This window comes from Penicillium waksmanii (genome assembly GCF_028829765.1).
Source record: "Penicillium waksmanii strain IBT 27052 chromosome Unknown utg000010l:1.0-3698451.0:1.0-3701458.0, whole genome shotgun sequence".
NCBI lineage: Eukaryota > Fungi > Ascomycota > Eurotiomycetes > Eurotiales > Aspergillaceae > Penicillium > Penicillium waksmanii.
The window spans coordinates 3,376,379-3,402,594 of NW_026643256.1; the positions used below are offsets into that span (position 1 = coordinate 3,376,379).

Genomic DNA, 26,216 nt, shown 5'->3' on the forward strand with positions numbered 1-26,216 from the left:
CAACGAGGCCTCTCGCATTTGCAAGGACGCAAAGTCTCTCTTTGAACGGGCATGTTCTACAGAGGAGAAGCTTACTGTAATAGAAAAAGTATTTCAATCCTTCTATTACATCAAGATATCGCTACACAATGCCTCAGAAGCCCTTTCCGGTTCCCATTCCTCGGACACAACAACAATTCTCACAAAAAAAGAACGGAGGATCATCCCGCTTCTGGGCATTCGAAATCATCTCGACGCCTGTATGCTTCGCACGGAATCGATAATCCTGGACCTTGACAGCCAGTCAGCCTGACATTTCCAGCGAAGCAATTACACGACTAGCTGATATACAACGGATCGGTGAGGAAGGACCGCAATTTTCTATCAGCCAGATAGTTGCGAGACTGCCTTATCTCTTGCCGCCAGAGCACCGGGCGTTTCTTCCTTCCTGGGCAAATACACCTAGGCTACTGTGGCCCTTGAGGTGCATATTAAATGCACCTACCGCCCAAGTGGTGCACAAAGGAATCACGCAATCGGCTTTATGGAGAATTGCTTATGAGATTGTCATCATGCAAGCAGTAGGGTCCTTTTTCTAGAATGTCAATACGCATGAAACCCGTCAGTGTAAGGATTTAAATTGAGTTGAAAGGTTTGATTAATCCATAATATTGTTGGAGTCGATCGACTGTCAGGCAAAAATAATCAACTCAATCCAGCGGTCTCATCAAGATGTCAACAGAGGTCTTCGATTCCATAGAATACCCATCCACAAAACGCTCTCCAAAGTCCCTCACAAAGTTGTCATATGTTGTCTCAGGCTTGTGTTTGCACAATGCACAAAGAAGGTTCTTCACCGAGTCTTTGAAATCGAGCAGTGGCAGCTCTTTGACAACAGCACTATGCTCCTCTTTTGTGATTAGACCACCAGGTAGACCAGAGCCCAAAAAGTCTCCAGTAATCCCCATTTGACAGAGAGCAACTTCCATCTCCTTATGCTGGGCAATACTGGGGGTGGTGTGCAGCGCAATGCTGTCCCAAACAATCTGCAGCTGTCGCTGGTCGAATTCCGGTACTTCGCGCTTCAAGTATTCACGGGCGGCATTCGCACTATCAACTTCAAAACGTTTGTCATTTGTTGCATAGACACTGGTATAATCCCATGCCAGATCATGAAGGATGGCTGACATGGCGTGGACTTCGAAGTCTACACTCTCATATGCCGGGATTTTCGAAGCGATTAAGGCTCCAAAGATCCAGGAGCGATAGATGTGATGAAATGACATCGAATCATGATGGGCCCGGGCAAATTCCAATGCTGCCCGTACAATCGGAGTGTCAATAAGAGTGACGCCGGCGAAAACACGAGTTTCTGGTGTAATTGTCATTTTGGTTGTGTTCAAGTTCAAGTTGATTTGGTGCGCAGGTGGTATTTGGATTTGTGGTTCCAATGTTGGTTTCCAAGGTTGTTGGAATTTGAAGGGAAAAGGTTATCTTTCGGAGGGAACCTCCTAGTATTTATATCCTACGGCCCTCAGCAATTCTCTTATTTCTTCACCGTGCATCAAGTCATTCTATTCTTTTTTCCACTTGCACATACAGTATACATGCCAGCGGCTGCTTACTGAGGCTTATGAGCCAATTAAATGTGAGTTTTCATTGCCGGCGGTCCGGTATACCGCAAGTGGTTAGCGCAATGGACAATATCGCCCCGCCCCGTCAAAGACTCGCCTTGTCTGTCTTCCTTTCTACAACCACCTCTCGGAAATGAGGTTTTAAATTTAGGTCACACGTCATATTCACGGGAAAGGTCATATATTTATCATGATCGTGTCTCGGCCTTGCCGTACTTGTCGTTTACGGAAGAAAGCTGTGGGTCTCTCTTTTTTCCAGTGAGCAACAGCTGGGTACTTATGATATGAACAGTGCGATAAAACCCGGCCGAAATGTAAAGCTTGCTATAATTCTGGGCGCCAATGTGAAGGATATGAATCTCATGTCAAGGGCGTATTTGTCAATCTCGATACGGGAAGCATCAATACGCCCATGAAGCTCCTGATCACAAAAGCCACACTTTCAGCCCGGCAAGTGTCAACCAGCAATAGTGAATCAAAACGCAAATTCGATCAGAACAGTAGCGATGAAATCTCCATGCTCTCCCCTCACCTTCTTGATCTTTCACCCGGGGAATTTCAAAATCACTTTGTTACATTATGGTCGCATTTCCAAAAAGAATACGCACGAACACCTTCCGATTGGTCTATCCAAGTATCAGGACTAGCACTCCACCACAGAGCCCTGGATCTAGCCCTTATTTCATTAGCAACAATGCGATTATCGGTCTGCGGTCAAAGCGATACCTATCGAATCTTCAGTCTAACCGCATACAACGGCGGCCTTAGGATTTTTCAACGGCTTCTGCAAGACAATGGACAGGAATCGAAAGGGCTTTTGGTGGTTATTTCATTGATCTTCACCCTTTTTGAAGCTGCCCAGCTGGAGCCCACTCAGGTATATGACGGGTGGGAGGGCCATCTCAAAGGCGCCCTTTTTCTTATGCAACGGCAAGGCCCCTCCGCTTTTCAAACTGGTGGTCTTCATGCGGCATTCATAAAGCTTCGGGAGATGGCCGTAGGTGCAAACGTAATTTTTCAAAAAGCGCAAAGTGATATCTGACAGCTTCTCTAGATGCTGTTCGCATTTTCTACAAAAAGCCGATCGTTCCTTGCGCAACATGACTGGATAGAAATTCCCTGGGCGAGGAAGGAGAAGTCTTCGCGGGATCGCTTATATGATATCGCTACCGAGATGACAATTATCAACTCAAAAACGAACGGCAATGAAATGGATATTCTGCGAAGATGCCAAAATCTATTTGGTAGACTAATTGCTTGGCGCCGTAAATGGCTCGAAGACGACCATCCGGGTTTGCTGATTTCCTGTCAAGGAGACCACGAGGAACCCTGTGATTGCTTTCCGCCGCAAATTATTTCTTCACTTTGCGACGAATTTTCATATGTGACTGCCGAATACATGGCCTTTCTGTTAATGGTTACGCATATTGCCATCACCGCAGCTAAGAACTCGAAGATCGCTCCGAGAAACGAAAACCATACGGCAACGGCTTATCTATACGTCAATACCCATCGAAGGCGTGCATCTAGGTTACGAATGAGTTTGCAGAAAATTCTAACCCTCCCTTGCTTTGGTCAAGCTCTTTCAGGCACTCCAGGTATCACTGAAGGCCGCTGTCGCTCATTATTCCCGACATGGGTCCTCTCGCAAGATCCCGATAGGCAGGGCTCAGATAATGTTGATTGGTGGTCCGACTTGCAAGGCCGAGTTAATTATGGGATGAAATGTTGCTGAAAAAAGAAAATTAAGTATGCAGAAGGCTCAAGTATTCCAATTGATGCAAGGCGTATTTTTCTAGAATAAAAAAGCAATTATTGAATGGCTCATGCTGTACATGCTTCGAGCTTCGAGCCACGAACTTTGCAAAATTCAGTCAAGGGCCATGAAAATAACACCAATGACGATTGATCTTGAGCCTCTGGTATATTCGAAATATCCTTAGTCACCTCGGCATGATCCGAGTGTCTATTTTTTAATGTTCGGATCCATGTGGTTCGGTAAATCAGGGAAGTTCCCACGGTTCCCCGGCTATTCCCCACAAATTTCCTGATTGGCGGAACCTCTGCTCATCCCGTGAACATCAAAATTGTGTCACGATGACGACATAGTCATGATTTCATCTTCCAACTATATTCAAGATTCACAGAACAGTAGTCGTCACTATAGTAGTATAGCTCCTTGGTATTTCTGTGGCGTTCGCAATTCACTCGAGTATAGATACAAAGGTACTTAAAACCCGGATCAAAACTTGCGAAAAACTAAATTACATTTTAAGTTCTGCAATTCCTAGACTTTCACCAAGGCCATACAATTCTGGTTGGCAGGCCTCAAAATGCTTGAAAACTCTACAAGACGCGCTATGCGTGTAGTCGGGCGTCCCGTACGATTCCAGCCTCGGACTCGCGTTTCAAATCGTCGCTTCCAATCAACCAGCTCCGGTTCTGCCCCATCTGGTGGTAACTCGGCTCTAGTCGGTGGTATAGCAGGTGGTGCTTTCGCTTTTACGGCTGGGTACGCATGGTACTACTTCTCCGGCGCGAAGACACTCATCGATTCAAACACGCAAGCGAAGCAATACATCCACCAAGCCAAACAAAAATTTTCGGAGGCCGCGCCCGAGCCGAATGAAGCTTACTCATGGTTGAAAAAGACTGTCAATCGATACGCCGTCTTTATTCCCGGTGCCCGCGAATACGTCGATACTGCCTTCAAGGATCTCGAGACAATCAGAGATAAACACGGGAAGGAATTCGACGAGGTGGTCAAAGATGCATACAACGAGCTGAAGGACCTTTCCAAGGACAATGGGTTCAATACAGATACGGCATTTCAGGCATTTTATATCTTACAGAAGCATATGAATCGCCTGTTGGACCTTGCTGGTGATGCTGGCGAGGACATCCTAAACAATCACCCTCAGGTCAAGGAAAAGGTCGGCGGTAGCATTGACCAGCTCAAGGAAATGGGCGAATCATACGGGCCGCAGGCGAAGGAAGAGGTGAACAAGATCTGGAGCCAGATATCCGATATCGTGAAGGGCGGCCCAAGTCTAAATACTGCTGCTGAGATCAAGAAATTGATCGATGAGAAGAGAGAGAAGCTGCAGAAGCTTGGTGAGGAAGCTTGGCAGAAGGGGCTCGACGAGTCCCGAAAATACCTCGAGAAGAACGACAAATTGAAGAAGTTGGTCGATGAGAACGCCGAAACCCTCAAAAAGGGCAATTTCCAAGATCTCTGGGGACTCCTCAAGGAGAGTGCCTCTTCCGGCAAGACTGAGGATGTGGAAAATTTCATCAAGGAGAAGGTTGGTCAGGCGAAGCAAGGGGGTGGTGGCCTTGACAAGATGGAAAAATGGCTGAAGGCCGTACCGGGCGGGTCCAACATTCTTCAGCAATTACAAACCCTTCAAAACACTGCGGACAAGAAGGGCAATGAGGCAGAGGGCGTCCTCAAGGAGACATTTGAGGAGATCGAGGAGGTATTGAAGAAGAGAAAGGAGCAGGTTGAGAAGATTGCCAAGGAGGCAGAGTCGGAATCTTCATAGATTTTTGTCATAAAATTAAGCGATTGTATCAAATAACAGTATAATTTGGAGAAAGTACTATTTTTGCGACACTCTCGGCCTTCCAAGACCGAATGGAATTGCAAGCTAGAAATTCCAAACCTAGCCTACATGTAGTACTGCAAGAAAGTTGGTTGGCTGTCTGCTTTCAAGCCACGATCTACACTCGCCTGTCAGTGGAGGCCCGGAACCTCAATCCGTGAATGGGGAGCGACTTCAATTTACCACCTGATAATTATAATGTACATCACATTCAAGTCCAATGAAAGTACAAATTTGTCTTTTGTGGCTGGTACAGTCAAGGTTCACCTTAAGTCAGACGTCATAATGAATTCACCAAGCGAGTCAAAGATACAAACTGGTAGCAGGAGTTTCAGTTGAATGTTAAATTTGCAAACGAGATCACAAGGGGGTTGTGTTTGCTATTTATTGAAACTGCCATTTCCCCAGGCTCTCTGGGGTAATGGCCTTTTCAACTTTCTAATTACCCACTCCAACATGGATTCCCGACCTCAAAATCAAGAAGCAGCGTCAGCTGGCAGAGTTCCCACCCTGAGCACGACCAGCTCCGTAACGCGATCGTCCTCTTATTCTGGCCCTGTCCACGAGGATTCCACAAAAGCTAGTCAAGCCACAAAAGGGCAAGATCAAAGCTACCAGCAGCAAATCAAAGCGGCTTCGACTGCGCTACTGAACGACGAAAGAGTTGGAGCCGGATCCAAAGCTGGAAGATCACTCCAGAACGTGCTTATGGATACTGAGCACCGCCTCAGGGACCAGCGGAGGGAATCATTACACAAACGGGAAAATAAGTGAGAATCTCCACTTTTCAATCTTCGGCACCTGGGCATCTCGATTTTCCCCAGTTATCTAGCCACAAAGTCCCCTCAACAATATGTTCAAGTTAGCTGAGTGGATGTTAATCCAACCAGAATCGTCGACTGGCTACCGGATCCAACGCGATGAATAAATCTTTGCCGGTCGCAATTGAGATGACGTGGATAGTTGAGCTAGTGTACGAAAATTGGGTCTTTTTGAGCGTTCTTTTGATTTGATCGGATGTGTCATACAATTATCCAAGGGATATGGTACTTAATTTGTTTACAAATACACGATCGCATAGCCGAGAATATTATCCAGTTTAGCTACCATGACGACAAGCTGTACTAACTTGAACTCGTGTCGGAAATCGAGCGTGAGTCTATTGGTCCTGCTGCCTACTAGTTACCACTCAGGAATGGAATTTACTTTTAACTCGTCATTGATCCATTGGCTCCGTACGAGGCATGTCTATAAGATAATCACAAAAGAATGTATATGTGCAAAGAGGCCAAAACAAATTTCGATATACAGTTAATCAAGAGCAGCCCGGTCTTTCAGAAATTAGATCACCAGGATCAAAATTCACGTTTAACCGGGTCTCAAATCCTCGACTAATCATGCTGGGTACTTGAAGTCAGAACTTCAAACCTTCCCGAGCAACCCAACTCAAAAAATTGCTTAGATGTACTCCCAGGTGGGCTGGGTGGTGTTAGTGTTGATGGGAACAGCGAGAGCGTCGAACCCGAGGCAGTCGTTGATGTTGCCAGTGGGGACGGTGGCGTTCTTCTGAGCAGAGAAGACCTGCCACTTGGGGGGCAGCAGAAGCAATACGGCGGCGGCTGTAGGGGGTGGCAGTGGCATTGGAAGCAGTAGGGCAAGCAATGAAGCCGGAGCCGTAGCTCCAGGTGCCGAGACTGCCGCTCTTGCCGGGGGTGTACTTGAAGGGACCCTCGGAGGAGCCCGGGGGGATGTAGGCCGAGTGAGGGGTGGTGAATGACAGAGCACCGGAAGCATCGACGTAGATCTCCTGGCCGCCGGGAACAACGACGTCCTATAAATCGTTAGTGGAAGAGCTGCGTTGCGAGAAATGGAAGTGCACATACAAGGTAGTGGGAGCCAGTCAGGATGGTGTCGTTGGTCGACTTGCTGAGAGGGACACCCTCGGGAATATAGGTCTGGCTCTTGCCGCCGAGATAGAAGTGCGAGCCGGCAGCGGTCAGAGGCAGAAAGTGAATGGGCGAGCCGGAGCGAGCAGCAGTGACGCCGAAGGAGCCGGTGGGAGCGGATTCCTGGCGGCGGCCGGGCATGGCGGCGACCAGAGGGACGAGAGAGAAAGTAGGGCGGAGACCTTCATTGTGAGCGAAAGTAGTATGATAGTACTGTGTAAAGACTGTCGTATAGAAGAGAAGAATGGAGAGACGAAAGTTCAAGTTGAAGTGGACGGATGGGATGTTATAAATGTTATCGAAAGTCAACCTCCATAGTACGGATCAAGTTTATATTCCACTTCTCCACTGCATTTTCCCCATGTGCCGTCTAGGGTCTCCATCGGTGGTCCTGAGTCGAAGCGATCGTCGTGAGATTTACTTGACTGCGAAAGTGCCACCGCTGCACAATTGATAGCATGGCTCGGACTCTAAGATTTGCCCTGCAGGAAGGATGTACTGCGCCCATGGACGCTACAAAACGATCACATAGGGAACTTCAGTGTTAGGAATAGCTCTGAGTTTAGCAGAAGCATTGGCCAATTAACAGAAAGTCGGGTACAAGTTGTCGGTCCATTCCATTAAGGCAGAAGCTCCATGAGTTCCCCTTTTGGGAGGTCAGCTCAGGGACCGAAGTTTCCTATTGGATGATATCATATTCTGAGACATACGTTGAAGAAGTCCCCACCATACTTTCGCGGTGATCGACAGCCACAACCAGGGACGCTGAACGCTATTTTGCGCGAATGAGTTGGCGAGTACCTGATGTTTTGCTTGCGACGGTGAACATTTCCCGTGTTTTGCATGGGCCCCCAGTCATGGATAGATTGAAGACAAATTACATTGTCATGTTGTCTAGACCCTTGATCATCGTCGATGTATCCGATCTCAGAAACTCCTCTGGTCCCAAGCGAAGACCCTGACAGGTGGGTCGTTTCAGCCAAATCAACGTGCCAGCGGAGAAAAGTAGGGATCGACGGATGTCTTAGCAATACGGAGTACCCTGCGCCTTGATCACTCCTCAAGAACGACAAAAATCACGATGGCTCTTTCGTAGCTGAGTGCAACGATTGCGAGTGTGGCTTAACGGCGTGGCGACTGGATGGCTGGATCCACGGCGGTCCCACTCTGTCTCGGCGTGAGCGGACTTGACATCACAATCAGAATTGAAGCCCGATCGGACAGAGATCAACCAAAGGCTTGCCCCGGCTGGGACGGAGCTCCCCGTATCTCGACCGGTGTCCGTCGAGATCGCAATCGAGGACACTGCAGACCGATGCCGATCCCCCTCTTCATAACCATTTAATATCAGCACATGGGAGAAAGGCTGCTCAGGAACCTTCGTCCGTGGAGCCGAGGACATTGCGTTGGTCTAGAAGTTCCATCGCAATCTGTCTGTGACGGGAAACGAGAGATCGACATGAGAGAAGCATCGGGAAATCCGGCACCGCCACAACCCTCTTCGGCTCCCTGATTCAAAAGTTGATGTGTCGCCGCAAAAGTGGATGGACTAGGCAGAAGAAAAGCCAGGGATAACTATAGAAGCTTCTTATTTTTAGCCCTGAATTGACCCCACATGTATAGTATCATTCGAACTTACCTTGGTGTGTGCAATGATTTCAATTGCAACAAAATTGTTCATGGCAGTGTTGTAGTCGCGCTGGGGGGAGGGAGAGAAGGAGAATGAGAAAGAGATGCGTACTACTCCGTATTGTCTAAGCCACTGCAAGCGGAGGTCGATTGCTTGAGGCCGCTGTAACAATGATTTGTTCAGTGAGCCTGTCATGAGCACCTGGGCACCTTTGTCTAACCTCCTCTTGCTTTCCCAAGGGGCCGGAATTCCTTTGTCATTTTTCACGCCGCTGTATCAATGATTAGTTCCTGTCCAACCTTCACCTGGGCAATCCGGACCTAGAAATAATGATGGCAGTTGTGGTGGTGGTAGTACATTCATATTCTACAGACTGCATGTCCGTCAGACAGCCATCAACATCAACATCAACATCTTACCCAAGGAATCGGGATAAGTTAAACCATCGCCCGCTGAATATAGGCAGGAAATTATTCTATGTGCACATCCTAGTCTCGTTTCTAGGTAAAAGGCAGAGACCCCATATCGAAATATCAAAATCAACTAGAACTCAGCCACCAACGGCAAGTCCCGAGAACTGCGACCAGCCCAGATCTTGAACTCGCCCTCTGTCGGCAATACCCAGTTCTGCGCCCGAACACTCCAATAGCTGAGATCCTTGCGGGACAACGTCATCTCAACTGTCTTAGACTCCCCGGGCTCGAGAGAAATCTTCTCGAAATTCCGAAGCACGCGAACGGGAAAGTCGACCTCTTCCCTGCTCAAGGAAACCCCGCGGTGCTCGACAACGCCATCTGGAAAGGAGACATAAATCTGGATGACCTCTTTGCCTACTCTGGTTCCGGTGTTGGTGACCTTCACCGAAACCTCCAGCATGCCCTCCCACAATGATGGGTTTCCGCCCAGGCCACCCCCGGCTTCGGATGGCTCTTGCTTCTCGTCGTACCCCTCTGGATAGGGGTATTTTCCTGGCTCGGTGCCGTCCGTGTTCAGGAGATAGGGATAGATGTATTTGGCCAAACGAGTGAAGTTACTGGGGAGCAGATTGTCATTCGCTGAACCGGGGCTGCTATCGTAGGCAGGGGGGTCGATATCGCTCTTCTGACGCGGGCGTGGAAGCCGGGACTTTTCCTGCGAGGCCTTGATACGGAGCTCGGAGAAGTCGAAAGTAGTGTACGACAATCCGTAGCCGAACTCATAGCGTGGTGTGATGTTGTGTCGATCAAAATGGCGATAATCTATGTATAGACCATCGTCAAGATCGACCTGTGGAACCTGGTTGTCGGCCTTGTATACGACCTGCGCGGCAGGGCCATAGTCCTCAAGAGACCGACCGATGGTGTAGGGCAAGCGTCCACTAGCATCGACGTCACCAAATAACACATCGACCAAGGCGTTCCCGCTCTCCTGGCCAGGAAGGTTTGCGTAGAGCACCGCATGAACACCTGGGAGGTCGATCCAGGGGTCTAGCACAACAGGGCCGACGGAATGTACCACGACGATTGTTCGGCCTCGGCCATCTCCGCATTGTTGCGCGACACTCTCTACCAAGTTTACCCCGTTGCGTTGTAGGAATAGGTCATTGCGATCGCCATTGATGCCGTCGCTGCGTATGAAACCTTCGCCGCCGTCAGAGTTCGCAAAAACGAGACACAAATCTTGCTCCGCCAAGTCTTGGTAGGCAATATCGTTGGTGAGGTAGCTACGAACGTCAACTGTCTCATTTGACCACGCAGTCTCGAGAGCTTCCCACGGGCTAATCAAGTACGGAAATTCCACCGCGCCGCTGCCCCAGCCAGAGGCTAAAGTCCCTTGGTTGCAGCCGCGATCGGGGCAGGAGTTAGGACCCTTTCCAGGACCTGCGTCTTCGCCGAAGATACCGACCCGGTATTTCCCATCCGGGCTGGAGACGGTTCGCAAGAGAGGGAGGGTATTATTGAGGTTCTTCAGAAGTACAGTGCCTTCTGCCGCGATCTCACGAGCAATCGTAGCATGCTGGGACTGCTGCGCAATCACGAATTTGTTGACTTCCTCCGAGGAATGATCGTCCGGGCTCCCTGGGTGCAGTTTACCCATCTTCTTGTTCGTCCAAGAGGAAAAGTTAGGTCCGCGTTTTTCCCATTGATCTTGGCGGAAATGGAACCATGACGCAACAATTCGCGTCACCATATCATTCAATCGCTCCATTGGAACGGATGAGTTCAAAGCTGCGGCCGTCAATTGTCGTCCCCAGAGGGCTTCGCCATTTGCCCAGGCGAGACCATCACCCGGCATACTCATGTCGAGACCACTCAGTGCGCTTTGTACGCCAGACCGCTGTGCTAGCCAGTCCGATTGGACGAACCCTTGAAAGCCGAGCTCATCTTTGAGAATGCCATTGATAAGCTTGCTATTCTCGCAGGAATAGCTATTGTTGACCATTTGGTAGGCACACATAACACTCGCGACATCTGCGCGCACGCTCTCAGCAAATGGCCATACAAAGACTTCATGAAGGGCACGATCGCCGATGTTAGACGAAATCGCGTATTCTGTGCCCCATTCGTTGGGTTGGCGGAAATGTTCTTGCTCGTTCAGAACGAAATGTTTGGCTGTGGCCATCACGCCAATTTTCTGAATGCCTTGAATAGTCTCCGCAGCTGCCACAGCCTGTAAGACAGGGTCTGATCCGAAGGACTCCCAATTTCGACCTCCAGCTGGCATCATTCCCATGGCACCCATCGAGGGGCCAAGAAGAACATTGACTCCTTTCGCGCGAGCTTCGCGTCCGAGGGATTTTCCTCGAGCTCTCATGAGATCACGGTTCCAGGTCGCGCCTGTGGTGATTCCGGCAGGGAACGCCGTGATGTTATCAGCGAAGCGTAGACCAAGCGGACCATCTTGTAGGCATAAAGAGAGGGAAGCCGACGGAGTCCACACTTTCTGTAATTGAGATTAGCACGTTGCAACTCTACTTGGAGTTATAAAAAAAAAGTAGGGAGACGATGCAAAGTCCCAGTACATACCTGTGTTTCCAACACAAAGGCCCATCTGCCATCCGGTCCCAGTCGTAACGCCAACCTTCTCAACAAGACTCATCCTCTCAACCATATCGTGCGCTTTTCTATAACTCTCGCTCCAGTTCGAGCTAGTACCGCCCAAAGGAGCCGGATACCATGGAACAGAGCGCTAGAACAGTCAGCCCAGATCTAGGATCACAACACCCCCAAGGCCAATGCCATTGAGCAATCGGAGCAGTAGGAATTGAAAAACTCACATATCCCTGCTGTCTATCGCCCCGATACCAAACAAGCCCCTGGAGCGCAATCCAAATCAACAGAATCGCACCAACAAAGAACCCCCCCAATATGCCACCAAGTTCTCTTCCCAAAAATGGCACTCCAATATCGTTTCCAGCGGGGCTCCTCTCCCTCTCCGTCCCTTCTGCGCTGTTTAATCGGAGCCCCATACTCATCTTCGGCCTCATAATCAATTTCATCGTCATCACTAAACACAAAATCGGTATTCGCATCCTCAATGTCCGTCCGGAACGACTCGGCCAGTAAAGTCCTCCTTTCGCTCTCGAGGAAGCCTTCAATGCGCTTGCCGACGTCGCGCTGTTCTTTCGGTACGGGGATTTCTTCATTGCCGTTGCTGTGGCTGCCCTCAAGCTCGTATTCCTCCGGGAGGAGAGTGGATGAACTGCCTGAAGGTGTATCGTCGATAATTGCCCGATGATTGTAGCTTGAGCGCACAGGACCACGACGCGTATCCAGATTGTGATTCCCATCCGCATTCTGACTTTGACTTCTCAACGGTCGGAGTCTAACATCGTCTTCGTTCGCGTCGTCGTCGGCGCTGTCGTCGCTGGAAAGTAAATCCGCATCATTGGGTTGACCGCGCGAAGCGAGGCGGTCGGAGGTGGTCGAGGATTTGTGGATATCATTCTCGGAATCTTTTGTAAGGCTAGACGTAGATGTAGACGTAGGAGTGAGCTGCTGCTCGTCTTGTGGGATCTCGTTATCGAGGGATTGGTAGTCTCCGCGACGGGCGTCGGTCTTGGGACGAGACGATCGGGCCATCGCTTGGGCGTGGCATAAGGGAGGTTTATTGGGTGGGGGTTTTGGGCATGCTGTATTTCAATGTTGACTCGATCCGTGCCAGGGGTAGCTGAGCTTGTTTATGAATTGAAGTGAAGGGAGGTGAGTTGAATTGATGTGATGGGCCAGAATCACATTATCGTTGGGGGGTCAGGTGACTCTGATCTGGAAGTAATCATGACGATGTAAATAGTCAACAATTGAATAGTAAATAAGTAGTAGGTGGTAGAGGTGATTATCTCTGTCAATTCTCTAGAGCAGGAGGTGATTAAAAGGACAATCTTTGTTTCATGGCTGACAATTGTAAACTTCCAAAATAAACAACCTTAGAAGGCAACTCGTCTATACTATGGGCCATTACTAAAGGACCGGCAGGCAGAATACTATAAATCTACTAAATACCAATAGAAAACTTAATAAATACTATTATTAAGACACAAGAGTTAATAGAATACAGTAGTATTAGTTCTATACTAATTTATTCCAAGGGGTTGAACTTGAGGCTTGATGCCTCAGGCGCTCTAGATCGACATAACTATGCCTGGTATACTACCCTCCCACATCTCACACTTCTTCATCTCGCTCATTGGTGGTGGTGGCATTTGTTCTCTGTAATCACAGGTAGTATAATTTAGTACCTCTAGTGCAACTTGAAGTAGTACTGGTGCCAGTGCCATAGTGAGCATCCGCAGAGCATACTGTAGTAGAATTGAATAATAGTACTAGTACTATATATATCTTTCGACCTCTTCGCTTCGGTCTCCATCACCTGGGGCAGTTAGTAGTACCAAACTGACTCGGAGGTTAATCAACCCTTGGAAACCTCCAGTCAGAGCTTATAGTACTAATACCTACTAGTAGGCACCACCGGGAACATGAAATACTACTAGTAGTAGTATTGAAATTAGTAATACTCTGCTTTCGCGTACGAATATTCGGGAGCCAACGAGAAAAGACAACTTCAAGTTTAATTTGACGAATAACGACCACTCAAAGTGTTTTATGGTATAAACAACATTGTTTGATCGAGGATGAATTTAATCCCCTTCAAAATAGACCCTACACTGCCAACTTCTCAAGAATGCTCTGTTTGATGTGATTACGCGTGGCGTCCATTCTATTTCTGGTTGGACGTTGGGCCAGAGTGGAGTCACGTTGCGGGGGGCTGCCAAAGTCTCCCGCATTCGGTTCAGCCCTTCTTGACACCTGGGCATGCGAGGCAGACACATCTCGCATCTCGCATATCGCATCTCTTCCATCCCCGTCCCGACCGCGGTGAAGGCGCGATGTTATGTCCAACTGATTTCGGTCCCGAATGGCAGAGCAGGTCTCTCTACTATAGAGGTGGCGCTGTCATCACAGCTTTGTTGGCTGCCATCCTTCATATGACCTTGGAAGACTCCACTGGGTTCTATATCTTTTTGGTATCTCGGACACCTTAATGACTCTATGCATCGATGTGTGCAAAAATGGCATATGAGTACTAAGATTTATATTACAGCTCTTGCTTCCCTCGATTTGGTCCCTTACGGATGGGCTGTTGCGCCTCCGTCAAGTTGAGGTCCCGATCTTGATTAATGCCGCTCTCGACCTGTTTTCAGCTGGCTGGCTGCTGTACAATGGCGCCGTCACTGTATTCGGATGGATGTGGTATGGCTCGGCTGTTCTTGCAACCATCGCTATATGTTGCTTCATTGCCGTGTAAGTTGCTTCCACCTCTCATGCTTTTCGACGTTTTTCTCACGTATGCGCAGATATTTCTTTTTCGTAATGTTCCTCCGTGCAACTGTTCAATTTTTAGAGGAATCACGAGACCCTAGACGTGATGAATGGCAAAGTGTGCCGAACCCCGTCTGAGACCGATGTGCTCACTAGAAAGCAGCCCGGGGATGGTATAAGGAAAGAATGAAATTTATCACTTGTTACTTCCCATCCTTCCATGAGCTCCTATTCGTACCCAGAAAAGAAAAGCTCCTAGATCTTTTTCGTGATGAGGCATTTCCTCAGCTCGTACCCGCGCCATCCCCAAATCCCAACATGAATCGTTCTAGGCCGTAGGGTATTTGTTCGGCTGAAATTCGCGCATCAAGATACTCCGCTGATAATAAAAAATAACGTGGATCCTATTGGGTTGCCTGCCCGTATGAGTAATTTCTATGAGGTGACGATCCCCCAAACCGACTCGCCCATGAGATCTGGTGAAGAAGCAAAGAGCAATCGAATCTTACTGATATCAAATGGGGATTAGCCAACGTTTCAGACTGCCGAGTAAACCTTCAGCCGTCCCAGTGCTGTGTACCTGGGTCTCTCCACCGGCCCACCGGCCCCAAATGTCGAAGCCTCGCGTGTAGGAAAAGCAAATACAAAGAAAGAAAAAGCAATTTCCCTGTTGAACCGGCTTACCTTTGCTATTCAATTTCAGAAGTTGCGCCGCTTGGCTAGCATCTTTTAGCATCCCTTGATTCGTGTGACTGGGAGGAACTTTCAGCCACTCCCGGATTACGACGGGGCCATGGGAGCCCCGGGTCAGGCGGGCCGTAAGGATATTGCGATCCTCAGGTTTCTTATGAATATTTTGAATGGAGAAAACGTAAGAAGGACGTCGTCAACTACTTCATTCCAGGGTCATCGCAAGGAGTAGATGTCGCAGAATTGGTCTGGCCTAGGGGCATACCGAAAAAAAAATGTCTGTGTTCGGACTGTATTACTTTTTCAGGGAGTGATCAGACTATGAGGCTGCATCTACGGAGTATACAAGTCCCGAAGACATGAAAGGGACGATTGGAACTGCAATAATTTAGGTTGCGTGGCTATTGTGGCGCATGGAGTACAGATACCTAAACGAACTGGGTCGGGATTTGCGGCCTCTAAATTGCTGCGTCTGTTCTCGTGGCATGGATGCAGGGGTCGAATGTTGCGCGGGCAACGGATAAGGGGATGCAGCGGCTCTTCGGTATCACAGCCGACTTGGGGCCCGTTGTGATCAGTTTCGTGATGCCGCGTTTCAAACTGCTACCGGCTGCATGATTTAGGACTGGGGCAAACGTTGTTCCCCAAGGGATGATCATCCGGACGATCGCTACTATTTTTGGTCTTCACCCTGCGAACTACTGTCGATAACCCCCCCCTTGGCAGGAACATTTATTCCATTTTTGCCATGCTGGTGTGATAGGTAGGAAATCTCGTGGTCAGGGGCAGCGCCTAATGCTGCAAGGCTGGTTCGATGGCCCCAATAAACAGTTTTTTTTCCCTTGAACCCAGCACAATGGAGGCGAAAAGAGGCTTGGGTAAAGTCGGGCGCAGAACCAATCTGTCGGGTTGGTAGTACGAACATCCCCCAGGGTCGAGTCAGCTTGCCACATCACTTGGATAATGATCGATGCGATCGACTGGCAGCTCGGACCAAAAGCTCATCATGCGAACGCCAGCTCAGTGCCTTCGGCGATCACCGAGTGTCGTGGTACTAATCAGAATGGGGGGATAAGGTTGTTGGGATTCTCCAGCTCAGACCAGGTGTGCCTTGCATATTTGAGCGAGCAAGTGGACCCGCAACATCGTCAAACATTGCTTACTATGGAAGGCTGGAATGATCACTGGCCAGGGGGTGCGCGTGGGAAAAGCAACCTTATTATCTGAAACGCCCGGCCCATATGGCTTCTGTGGCTCTGCTCGACATCCCCTCGTAAGAAGGGCATTCGCTTCATACTACTTCGCATATTTCGGTAGAGCACGCGGACCGGGCCACGTTGGAATGAAAGTAATTTCCCGATATAAACCACTTGGAAGACAAGGCTATATTGAATGGCCTATGCGGCGGCATTGACTTCAAGTTAATTTCGGACATCCGCTTGCCGGCCCCCCGAGGTTTCCGGAAAGCCGTATGAGAACCCGCGCTAATTTAATACTCTCGAACTCGTTCATTAATTTGAGGCTTGAGCCATCTGCAGGAGCACGGCCCATGAGGTTGGTGGCGTCCTGGGCGAAACGCATGTTGATGCTTTCCCTATTCGGTCGACCCTACTAGTAGACTCGTCATAAACGGCGGATGGGATGGACAGGCAATCCACGTGTGCCCCTTATTTTATTTTATTTTTACTTTAGTAGTTTTGTTGGAAAACCCTTGATCCAGTCTGAAACAACGCGTTAGCGTGTCGAAGAGCTACGTTCTGCGGTTCAGGGTGTAGCATTCCACGAACTGGTATTATGGCTGTGTAGAATAGAATGCCTCGTAGGGCTTAGCCGGGGTAGACGTGGCTGGTATGGGCTGACGCCTACTTTAATCTCATTTTTAATTTATTCCCGTTTTGTACCTGGGTTCGACAACGCTTGTCGAAGGGATTGACAATTGACATCGCTACGAGCTAACTGTAGTGGGAAGTGAGGAAGCATACTCCGCGCGTGGCCCTGGGAATGCCGCATCTCGCACTACTAGCTAATCTAGTTCAATTTATCTATTCGGATTTGCAATCCTGCATTTTGATTGACTCCCCTGCACTAGTGTATGATCTCCATGTGATCGACCACGTTGGTCCCACGACGTTGTTTCACCCTTTCGTCGTCAGCCCACGCGACGAAATTCCGCGCATTGCAGAGCGCATTTGCCGCTAAGAGTGATTGGCACTCATAGCCTTCCGTGGGACAGTCTAGACCGACTAGCATGACGTTTTATTTCCTTACTTTCTGCCCTTGTTGGATCTCTCACTGGCGATCTAACGTTCGTTCCGCGTAAACGCGTATAATCACCTCCATCCCTTGGCTCATTTCACGGCACATATACTCTATCGGGATGTTCCTGGCTTAAGACATGTGGCTTGCCATGTGCTCAGTGTCCCTGAAGGCATGCCCTTGAATAATTATTCCTAGCACGAAGCTCGGGGATCGTGAGACCCGGGTCCACTCTTGGTCCTGGTGCATCTTGTTCCTGCCTTCATGCCCCCATTTCATGCACTGCTCGGGCCAATCATATCTGCCTCGTCGCCTGTTTTAAATTCGCGGGTATGTGCTTTGCACTAATTAGCTCGCCCCCACTGGTTAGTGTTGGGCGGAATTCCAGGCCCGCCGTTGCTCATGCGGACTACTTTCGATGCGGGCTCCTCGAAACCTGACGACGGAATGGTGTCACAGGCCTTGAGTGGGACCCCCCCTCGTCGTCGTTGATGCGAACCGAAAATCCTTCCCTCCATTCCTTTCTTCGCTTAGCTTGTTCATCCATGTGGGCCGCCATGCAAACTCCTGCGGAGCTCGCGTGTCAAGGCATGCTCTCTACTGCAGCATAGCCTCGCCTTACATTTGCATATATAGAGGTCCATCTCCAGTTTCATATTTGCCATCACATTCCAAGACAGACCAAGCTTCTACATCAAGTTTCAGCTCAATATCCTGAAGAGTGGCAATATCTACAACCACCGAGATCACATTCCACCACTGTCACCTTCTCCAACTCTACTCCACGTTACACTCGAGGTCCCAGTTCGCAAGGCTTCTAGACGAGCCGACATCAATCAGAAATCATGTCTATCCCTCAATCATCTTCCACAAAGTAAGTATTCTCTGCTTAGAGATCATGAGATGAATGAATGCTAATACCTACCCTACCAGCAACCGAAATGGTACCACAAGTGCAACTCTCAGCCAAAGCAATCTCAACCAAGTTCCACGGGCAAACCGCAGCACAGTTGATCGGTATACACGAGCTTCTGCAGCAGATGGTCCTTACTATGCCGGTGCACGAATGCAAGAGCGTTCAAGCCACCTCACAGGGCTTTCAAATCAAGTCAACGCGGTGGATGAAATCTTGAAAAAATAAAGGCCCCAAGGGACTTGAAAGAAGGATGGATGATATCTCTGTCTATGTATAGTATATTCTATCAATTGTATGTAACAAATCCTAGCGAGTATTTCTAGATGCATCAAACAACGCTCAGCGAAGAGCTATTTCAAAGCAATTTCGATATGTACGTCGCGACATCCTCGTACTTGGTGCTGGGGAATTCGTGACCAGCCTCGTAGAACTTGAAGGCAACGTTTCCGCCCAAGGCTGCTGTGGCATCTGCAATCAGTTCATCCTTGATAATTATAGCATCGCTGTTGCCACACAGAATGTGGACCTTATCACTGCCTAGTCCCTTTTCGCCTCGGTTTGTTGACGAATAACTATTCTGCGCACTCAGGTACTCCCCAAGACGGGCCCAGGTGTTATACTGCCGTTGGCTCAAGATTGGCCCATGGCGCATACTAGACATGAAGGCGTGGACGAAACCAGAATGGTTATTCACTTGCCAAGCAACAGCAGCTGGAATGTTGACATGCGGGTAGTCACGAGAAAGTAATTGAATCTCTCCCGCAGTTTGCGACGGGAGTTCTTCGGTGAGCGCATCCGCTACATTAAGCTTTCGGTTGCCGGGCTTAGGGGTGACCAAGGGTCCAGCTCGTAGTCGGCGACCCACAAGATATCCAAGAAGGTTCTCCGGCATCAGGCCACGGGAATAGAGGAGACGACTCTGGAAGCTGATTTGCGAGTCTCGGAGTAGACCGGCCGGTGCGAGGAGAACTAATGACGATAACATTTGCGGGAAATAAGACGCAAATGCCGCAGCGATTCCACCTCCAAGTGAATAACCCGCTAGGCAAAACTTTCCTGAATCCTTGCCGGTCCAGGCGATCGGTGATGAGGCCAGGGCAAGTAAGATCTGAGTCGCAAAAAGACGGTCATCCTGAGGCAGATCCGCAGGACAATCAGAGTATCCTCGCCCAAAACTGAATCATTCTTGTCAGCATTCACTTTATATACGAGGTCAGGTCTTGCGAAGAACATACAGGTCGAACAGCATTACTCGGCAGCCCCGGTCAACTAGCGCATGGGCCACCCCGCCGAGGGCGATGCATGGCGTGGTGATACCATGCACCAGCAACACTTTTGGACCATCCTCTCGACCCCATTCATAGACTCGGATTGAACCGTAAGGACTGGCAACGTCGCGGGCACCGGGAAGCACGTCATTCGGGAGAGGGAGGTTGTCATTTTCTTCTTCCGATATGCCGTTCAAGATTCTTGCGCGGGGTGAAGGGATAACTGTCTGTGTTGACTCGCGGGCGGATAAAATCGATCGAAGAAGTAGGCCGAGTGTGAAGGATGCCCCCGATACTGCTAATAGAGGCAGTTGCGTTCGTTGGTTGGCCCAGGAGTCAGACAGGAAATCCACGGTTTGGTGGTACAGGGCCATGTTTGGTCGTGAGGGTCGTTCAAGTGGGCCAGTGAGGGAATATGGATAGCTTGGGTCTTAGCAAGGAGTGTCAAGGTGTCTAAAAGAACGGTCGTGCTGGTCTCAGCAAGATGGTTGTTAGTGACAGGAGTTGATGAAGCGGCGAGACTAGGCCGAGGTCCACCATGAACAACGATCCTTGCCAAAATGGGAAATCGTACCTCCAGGGGTACTGATAAGAGATAAGATAAGATAAGGAATCCCACCCGGGGCTTAAGGTACCCTAGGGTAGGGTGACCGAGACATCTTAAGGTATAGGAGGGTATTGTAGGATCGTAAATAGACCAGAGTTTTTGGGTCAGTAGTAGTAGTAGTAGTAGTAGTAGTAGTAGTAGTAGTAGTAGTAGTAGTAGTAGTAGTAGTAGAAAAAAAAATTATGAATTTCATGTTGATATTGCCCAGTCGGGAGGTCATCCCAAATCAAGGACTTCTATGTACTTGGTATAGTATGGATGGGGTATAGTATGTACAACGAATTGTTGGATATTGTGGCAGTGAGTGATGATCATCATTCGAGTATTCAAACTGGAGTAATGTGTCGTCTGCAGGATAATGCTTGATACATGATCTGTCATCTCTCAGGCTCTTCAGATAGTCGTATGCGCTAGGGGAGTGACCATAGATGGCGTAGCGGAGAATTGAAAAATTTCAGAAGATCCTGGGTGTTTAATCGGATTTGGCGGCGTCCTCTTCGACAGCAGCCTCGTCTGTTGGAAGATGCTGGTAGGAACGTATTTTGCGACGGCGGATGTACCAAACACCGGCGAGAGCACCACCGATGCAAAAAATGGTCAAGACACCGATGGTTATGTTCTCCAGCATTTGGATCATTCCATAAGCTTTGTAAACGGAGTCTGCAACCTCTGTGGTGGCGTGGTGGACTGCAGCTTTGCGGTCTTCGTCGGTAGTAGTCTCATTATAGAGATCCCCGTAGTCGCCAGAGTCGAGCTTTTCCCGAATATTTTGTAGGATTTCTGGGTCGTCGGGTGTAGGATGAGAGGACTGCCCAGTAAATCCAACGGCTTCCCAGTCTGGAACATCAGAACGACAGACTTCTGATACCCCCAAGACGTTGCCATTTTCATCAATAGCTTTTGCGGTCACCCAATCCATAAATCCCTCGGTGATGTACATCGTTTCAAAGGATGTTTTGTCTGTCCTTGCGATCAAAACATCACTGCCGTGCTCATAAGACCGAGCATAGAATTCCCAGCAAGCCACGTCGGTTGCGCCGTTCCAGCTGACGTGCATGACGGTTATCATTTCCTGCTCGTCAGCACCATATACAGAAGCGACTAGATCTGGAGGTGTGGTTGGTCGACCAATCCAATTAAACTTGTAGGAACGGTAGCTTGCATAGCGAGTCGATGAGAAATGAGCTGACATGATAAGATCACCATCAGGTCCATACTCAGTCATGTGGCCTTGCTCATTCCATCCGACAAAGACATTTCCATTCGAAAGTTGTTGAATGTTCCCTCCGAAACGAGTGAAATTGCCATCTGGATGATTCATGCGGTTTATAACGGTCGCGGTCATAGGAGAGCTACTGATATCCAGTTCCACAAAAAGAGCGGACGTGATCTCTGCCTCAGTGTGAAGTTCATCTGCTGCATTATTCATGAAAGAAATAACATGATGAGTGCTGTTGGTTTTGATAAACTTGACGTCGTGTTGCCTGGTGAAGTTGAAGTCCTGCTCAAAGTCGCTCTCCTTACCACCAAGGCGCCACATGATTTCGCCGTCTTTGCCAGAAACCAAATAAATTGTATTTGTGAAGCGCATCGAGATAATGTAATCTCCATCCGAGTTTTTGTCGACTGAATTGATGTGCACGTAGTCCCACCCAGGTTCACCGAGCACCTCATCCTCCTGGATAAATTTAACGGACTCGGTGATCGACAGCTTGTCGTAGGAGTCCCATTCGAAGAGAATCTTGGACTTTTCGATATCCATCTCGACAAAGCCACCGACAACGACCCAACTTTCCTCTTCGGGCCGGTCGAAATCGCCGAGGCTGATTTGCTGCGGTTTAGTAGTACAGGCCAGAGCAGTCTTTCCACCGTCCAAGATTTTAAATTCGTGTATGTTGAACGCATCGAAATCGTTGGCCGCTCCGACCTCACGTTCAAGCTCATAGTTGTTCCCCATAATCACACCCTTTCCTTTACCATCCCCACGGTCGTATTCATGCTGAACGATGAAAGAAAGGTGTGGGTCTCCATCGATGTTCCAGTTCGCCTTGAAGTCAAATGTATTGCGGTTGTCGGTCACTGGAGAACCTGCCCAAATGAGCTCCTATGCGGTGGTCAGAATTGATGGATGATATTTTTTTGGTCATATAAGAACTTGAACGACGTACGCCATCGGTGTCATATATGTACGGTCCGACCTGGTATTGCATATACTTTGTGGTGGGTTCCTCCGGGTCAACTTGTCCGTAGGGCGCAACGAACCAGTATCCCGGTGATATTTGTTCTCGGTCGACATGTGTGATATTGAATCTCAAGGCGCGGACTTCTGGAAGCTGGATGTGGTATTAGAGGACCAGGGCCGAGGAATGGAAAGGAATCGAGGGTGGAGTCACTCACAGTGACGAACGAGCGCAAGTCCTCATCCAGACGCTGTGCAACAGCGCCCAGCAAGCAGAGACCAAGCAGGAGGCCTAGAAAGAACATGATGGCAGGAAGGCAAGGAAGATTAGGAGGACAAATCTCTCATCGTGCACTTCAACAAAAGCTTGGCGTTAGACAAGAAGCATCACTCAGCTCACGAAAACCGTGAAAATCGCCGGAGGGTTTGGACGCGAGAAAAGTCGTATCGGCAGCCCTTTGAAGTTTAGGGGCCGCGCGGGGATCAAGCGGGATTTAAGGAGTAAAATGGGGCGCATGGGAAAAAGGGCCCGTTCGATCGTCACTACGAGCAGAGCGACACCGTTTCCGGGATTTCAATGACCATGATACTACCTCTGGATGGAGACAAGCGCGATGCTCGTAATTTTATTCAACTCGAAAGACCAGTGTAAGAGCAGAAGTGGAATCCGAAGCCCCGCTCAGGTCAAGACATGCCCCATGGAGCGGAATATGGATTTACAGATGGGCGAAGAAAACTCCTCGCCACGCGTCGGTGGGGCGCCACCATTGGGGATTTTGGAGTTTAGGGGTTTGCGCACAAGCACTGCTTTACTCCGTACTGAAGGGGAAGATAGCGATCATTTCAAAGCCAGTGCCAATTAGCTTTCAACCGGATGTTCAAGATAAAAGAAGAATTAACCAAGGAATACCTTAGAAATGCATTGTTGGAGATGCGAAAGTCCCCAACTTCAAGTTCTATCCACAAGGCTAAGATTCCGCCAAGTCGATCTGACAGACAGGGCAGCAGGTCACACGAGCAGTTGAACGCAAGTCCGAGAACGAATCAACGTCATTTTACGACCCTTACGAACTAGCGGCGCCCATAAGCGCCACTTCTCCAATCGCACTGCAAGTAAGCAGAAAAACCGGCTTCCCCTGGAGACTCTCCACATGCCAAGCCACTATGCCAAGTGCTACCAAGCCTAGCACAGTTAGAATTTCGCACAAGACCCTGGTCTATTCATGGCCCCTGAATCTTGATTCGCGTGGCTGACCCGCTTGTTCCCCCGGTTCTGTGCGGTAAAGCCTATCGGCTTGGGGGCCCCTGTCCTGAAGAGACATTCCCCACACTTTTCAAGACTTACAGAGAACGGAGCAGGCCTGCCTCGATACCGTGCTCGACTCTGGACCTGCCTGTAAGCAGAATAAGAAAGAGAAAGAGAAATTCTCAGCTTGAACATAAACTTGTGGTTGCTAACGCCGCTTTGAAAGGGTTAAATGCTCACCTGGGCCCTTTCCGAGACAGAGCAAATACACTCGTTGCCAACGTGAAGGCCACCAATGCAAGTACGCACTACACCCATGATGAGTAGCTTGATGTTCTCAAAGCCAATCCAAACAGCCCCCATGTTGGGCCTCGGAAGCAAAAGGCTCTTCGCCAGTCTTTAGGAACACCGCTTTATGTGGCTTCATCCCCTCGTAGATCGGCTTTAACTACAACAGATCAAGCTACACCTTCTCCATATGTCTTACATGAACATCCACACAATTGCCATTCAATTCCTTGGAAGGTGAAAGAAAGGCCCAGGGAGAACCAGCCAAACTTCATACACGGCAGCGATTACATTCTCGAAGCTAGTCATGCAACCCATCTTCCGCCACTAGCAATGACGCAGGCATTGAAAGACTTCTACTTCAAGGAGCTATTTCCTATGGTCCCAGTATTAGACCGTCAACAGACAGAGACGGATGATTCTATCTTGCTACAGCAATGTGTGTGCTTTGCAGGGAGTACTGTGCGCCAATCAACTGAGCCAACCGAATGGTCTCCCTCTACTATTTACGGTCGCATCAAGACATTACTCTTCTTACACCATGACCCTGACTCCTTTAACATGCTCGCTGCTCTTTGCATCTTAGGCACCTGGCTTCCATACTCGGCAGAAGCTATAGTCCTGGATAGCCCTTGGTAATGGACAGGCATGGCAATTCGACTAGCGCTCCAGTTGCACCTACATGAAGAAGAAACGTATCAGCACCTCCAAAAGCCCAAGACAGCCATCAGAACCTGGTGGTACCTCTTCAACAACGATACATTGCAGATGGCTTGCACCGGATGTCCTGGCATGTTTCCGATAGACGGGAGTAGCATCCCGCTGCCCGAGCTGAGTGATTTTGACACGCCTGACGCCGAGGCCCACGTATTCTGCGCGCTTGTCTCCCTTTGCAAATTGCTTCGGAAGATTTTGGGACTCGGCCGATCTGATAAAACGTCGAGAGAAGAAGTGCAGTTGGCACTTGACAAGTTGATTCAATGGAGAGATCGATTACCCGACGATTTGCAATTATTCGACGAAAACCGAACATCTCGACGGCCTTATAACCGTTTGATCCTGGAGCTACATGTTTTATACTTGGTGACCGCCATTTTGACGTTCTTCCTTGGCCGACGTGACAATCCTTCATTATTCAAATATGCATCCATGGCGGCTTCCTCCTGTATCTATCGGCTCTATGAAGAGATTCTCTTCCGTGAAGACGCTACGTATTTGCTTCCAATTCACTCGTGGGCAAATTTCGTTGCTGCTATCCCTCGCACATTTAGTGATTGTGAATTGCTTAACCCAGCGCATGCCGAAGAGTTGAAAATCAGCCAACAGGTGCTTGGGAAGATAGGTGAGAAACATGCATCAGCTGCTTTGGTACAGAATCGAATAGCTGCTCTCAGTGGATCGGCGACGGCGTGGGCCTTTCCGCCCATATCTCTCCCAGGGCAGGACAGGCAGTATCTTACTACCTTGTTACAAGTTCCAACCGACTTTTGCCCCATGTTGAATCATCTCTACTCGGCCTCTGTCCCAAATCATGACCGACTTGACTCTTTTCCCGTGGAAAATGCAGTTGATGAATGGACAATCGATTGGGCCTCGTTCATCTTTGGTGGTAGCATGGGGGTCTAGTAAATAGCATAGAATAGTATAACAACTTGGGAATTGGATAACAGAGAACCCACAATGCCCAGGTAAACTAGTTTAATCTGACTATCATCAGCAAGACGGCACTCTGCTCCGCATCGGGTGCCATCATGATGTGATACGAGTAATATTCAGGCTAAATAAATCCACGCCAAGGAATTTTCAAATACGATTCCGTGATGCCTTTTCTCAGGGGGGCAAAGATCGACATCATATTTCGGAAGAGCCTGCTTAAACGCCAACAAGCCGGTCTATGCGTGGGTACACCCAAAGGCCAAGACCTGCATTCTCTTGGGCACCAATTAAAGTTTTCATCTTATGATTTCCGATGCTCAGTTCGCTTAAGTAGAGAATATCCCTAAGACTTGGAAGATCGGCCAGGAGCTTGATCAACTAGACCACAACTAATGCAATGGAACGACCGTGTCGCTTTTGGCAACATTCAATTCATTCTCATCGCCATAGAGATAGAGGTCATACTCCGTTCAACTCGACTTGTTCCAAAAGGCATTCCACCAACGACCGAGATCATA

The 26,216-nt window shown here is 48.9% G+C and overlaps 11 protein-coding genes across 11 annotated transcripts; 5 read left to right on the top strand and 6 right to left on the bottom strand.

The window, feature by feature from the left end:
• Positions 1-689: 689 nt before the first annotated feature.
• On the bottom strand, positions 690-1,367 carry N7481_013222 (uncharacterized protein; the record flags this gene model as incomplete). The annotated part of the gene is made up of 1 exon (XM_057272441.1): positions 690-1,367. One exon carries the CDS (start codon positions 1,365-1,367, stop codon positions 690-692), a length of 678 nt encoding a protein of 225 aa, XP_057116629.1.
• A 2,579-nt stretch (positions 1,368-3,946) lies between these two features.
• Positions 3,947-5,158, top strand: N7481_013223 (uncharacterized protein; the record flags this gene model as incomplete). The annotated part of the gene is made up of 1 exon (XM_057272442.1): positions 3,947-5,158. One exon carries the CDS (start codon positions 3,947-3,949, stop codon positions 5,156-5,158), a length of 1,212 nt encoding a protein of 403 aa, XP_057116630.1.
• Positions 5,159-5,674: 516 nt separating this feature from the next.
• N7481_013224 (uncharacterized protein) lies at positions 5,675-5,992 on the top strand (the record flags this gene model as incomplete). Its single annotated transcript, XM_057272443.1, has 1 exon — positions 5,675-5,992. The coding sequence occupies one exon, from the start codon at positions 5,675-5,677 to the stop codon at positions 5,990-5,992; it is 318 nt and encodes a 105-aa protein (XP_057116631.1).
• Positions 5,993-6,676: 684 nt separating this feature from the next.
• Positions 6,677-7,305, bottom strand: N7481_013225 (putative IgE-binding protein; the record flags this gene model as incomplete). The annotated part of the gene is made up of 4 exons (XM_057272444.1): positions 6,677-6,805; positions 6,830-6,935; positions 6,997-7,049; positions 7,102-7,305. 4 exons carry the CDS (start codon positions 7,303-7,305, stop codon positions 6,677-6,679), a joined length of 492 nt encoding a protein of 163 aa, XP_057116632.1.
• A 919-nt stretch (positions 7,306-8,224) lies between these two features.
• N7481_013226 (uncharacterized protein) lies at positions 8,225-8,566 on the bottom strand (the record flags this gene model as incomplete). Its single annotated transcript, XM_057272445.1, has 1 exon — positions 8,225-8,566. One exon carries the CDS (start codon positions 8,564-8,566, stop codon positions 8,225-8,227), a length of 342 nt encoding a protein of 113 aa, XP_057116633.1.
• Positions 8,567-9,337: 771 nt separating this feature from the next.
• On the bottom strand, positions 9,338-12,855 carry N7481_013227 (beta-glucosidase; the record flags this gene model as incomplete). The annotated part of the gene is made up of 3 exons (XM_057272446.1): positions 9,338-11,712; positions 11,800-11,962; positions 12,133-12,855. 3 exons carry the CDS (start codon positions 12,853-12,855, stop codon positions 9,338-9,340), a joined length of 3,261 nt encoding a protein of 1,086 aa, XP_057116634.1.
• Positions 12,856-18,383: 5,528 nt separating this feature from the next.
• Positions 18,384-18,679, top strand: N7481_013228 (uncharacterized protein; the record flags this gene model as incomplete). The annotated part of the gene is made up of 2 exons (XM_057272447.1): positions 18,384-18,412; positions 18,472-18,679. The coding sequence occupies 2 exons, from the start codon at positions 18,384-18,386 to the stop codon at positions 18,677-18,679; spliced, it is 237 nt and encodes a 78-aa protein (XP_057116635.1).
• A 130-nt stretch (positions 18,680-18,809) lies between these two features.
• N7481_013229 (alpha/beta hydrolase) lies at positions 18,810-20,096 on the bottom strand (the record flags this gene model as incomplete). The annotated part of the gene is made up of 2 exons (XM_057272448.1): positions 18,810-19,629; positions 19,690-20,096. 2 exons carry the CDS (start codon positions 20,094-20,096, stop codon positions 18,810-18,812), a joined length of 1,227 nt encoding a protein of 408 aa, XP_057116636.1.
• Positions 20,097-20,801: 705 nt separating this feature from the next.
• N7481_013230 (uncharacterized protein) lies at positions 20,802-22,813 on the bottom strand (the record flags this gene model as incomplete). The annotated part of the gene is made up of 3 exons (XM_057272449.1): positions 20,802-22,433; positions 22,498-22,662; positions 22,727-22,813. The coding sequence occupies 3 exons, from the start codon at positions 22,811-22,813 to the stop codon at positions 20,802-20,804; spliced, it is 1,884 nt and encodes a 627-aa protein (XP_057116637.1).
• A 1,562-nt stretch (positions 22,814-24,375) lies between these two features.
• N7481_013231 (uncharacterized protein) lies at positions 24,376-24,681 on the top strand (the record flags this gene model as incomplete). Its single annotated transcript, XM_057272450.1, has 1 exon — positions 24,376-24,681. One exon carries the CDS (start codon positions 24,376-24,378, stop codon positions 24,679-24,681), a length of 306 nt encoding a protein of 101 aa, XP_057116638.1.
• Positions 24,682-24,690: 9 nt separating this feature from the next.
• N7481_013232 (fungal specific transcription factor domain-containing protein) lies at positions 24,691-25,668 on the top strand (the record flags this gene model as incomplete). The annotated part of the gene is made up of 1 exon (XM_057272451.1): positions 24,691-25,668. The coding sequence occupies one exon, from the start codon at positions 24,691-24,693 to the stop codon at positions 25,666-25,668; it is 978 nt and encodes a 325-aa protein (XP_057116639.1).
• Between the last annotated feature and the right edge of the window lie 548 nt (positions 25,669-26,216).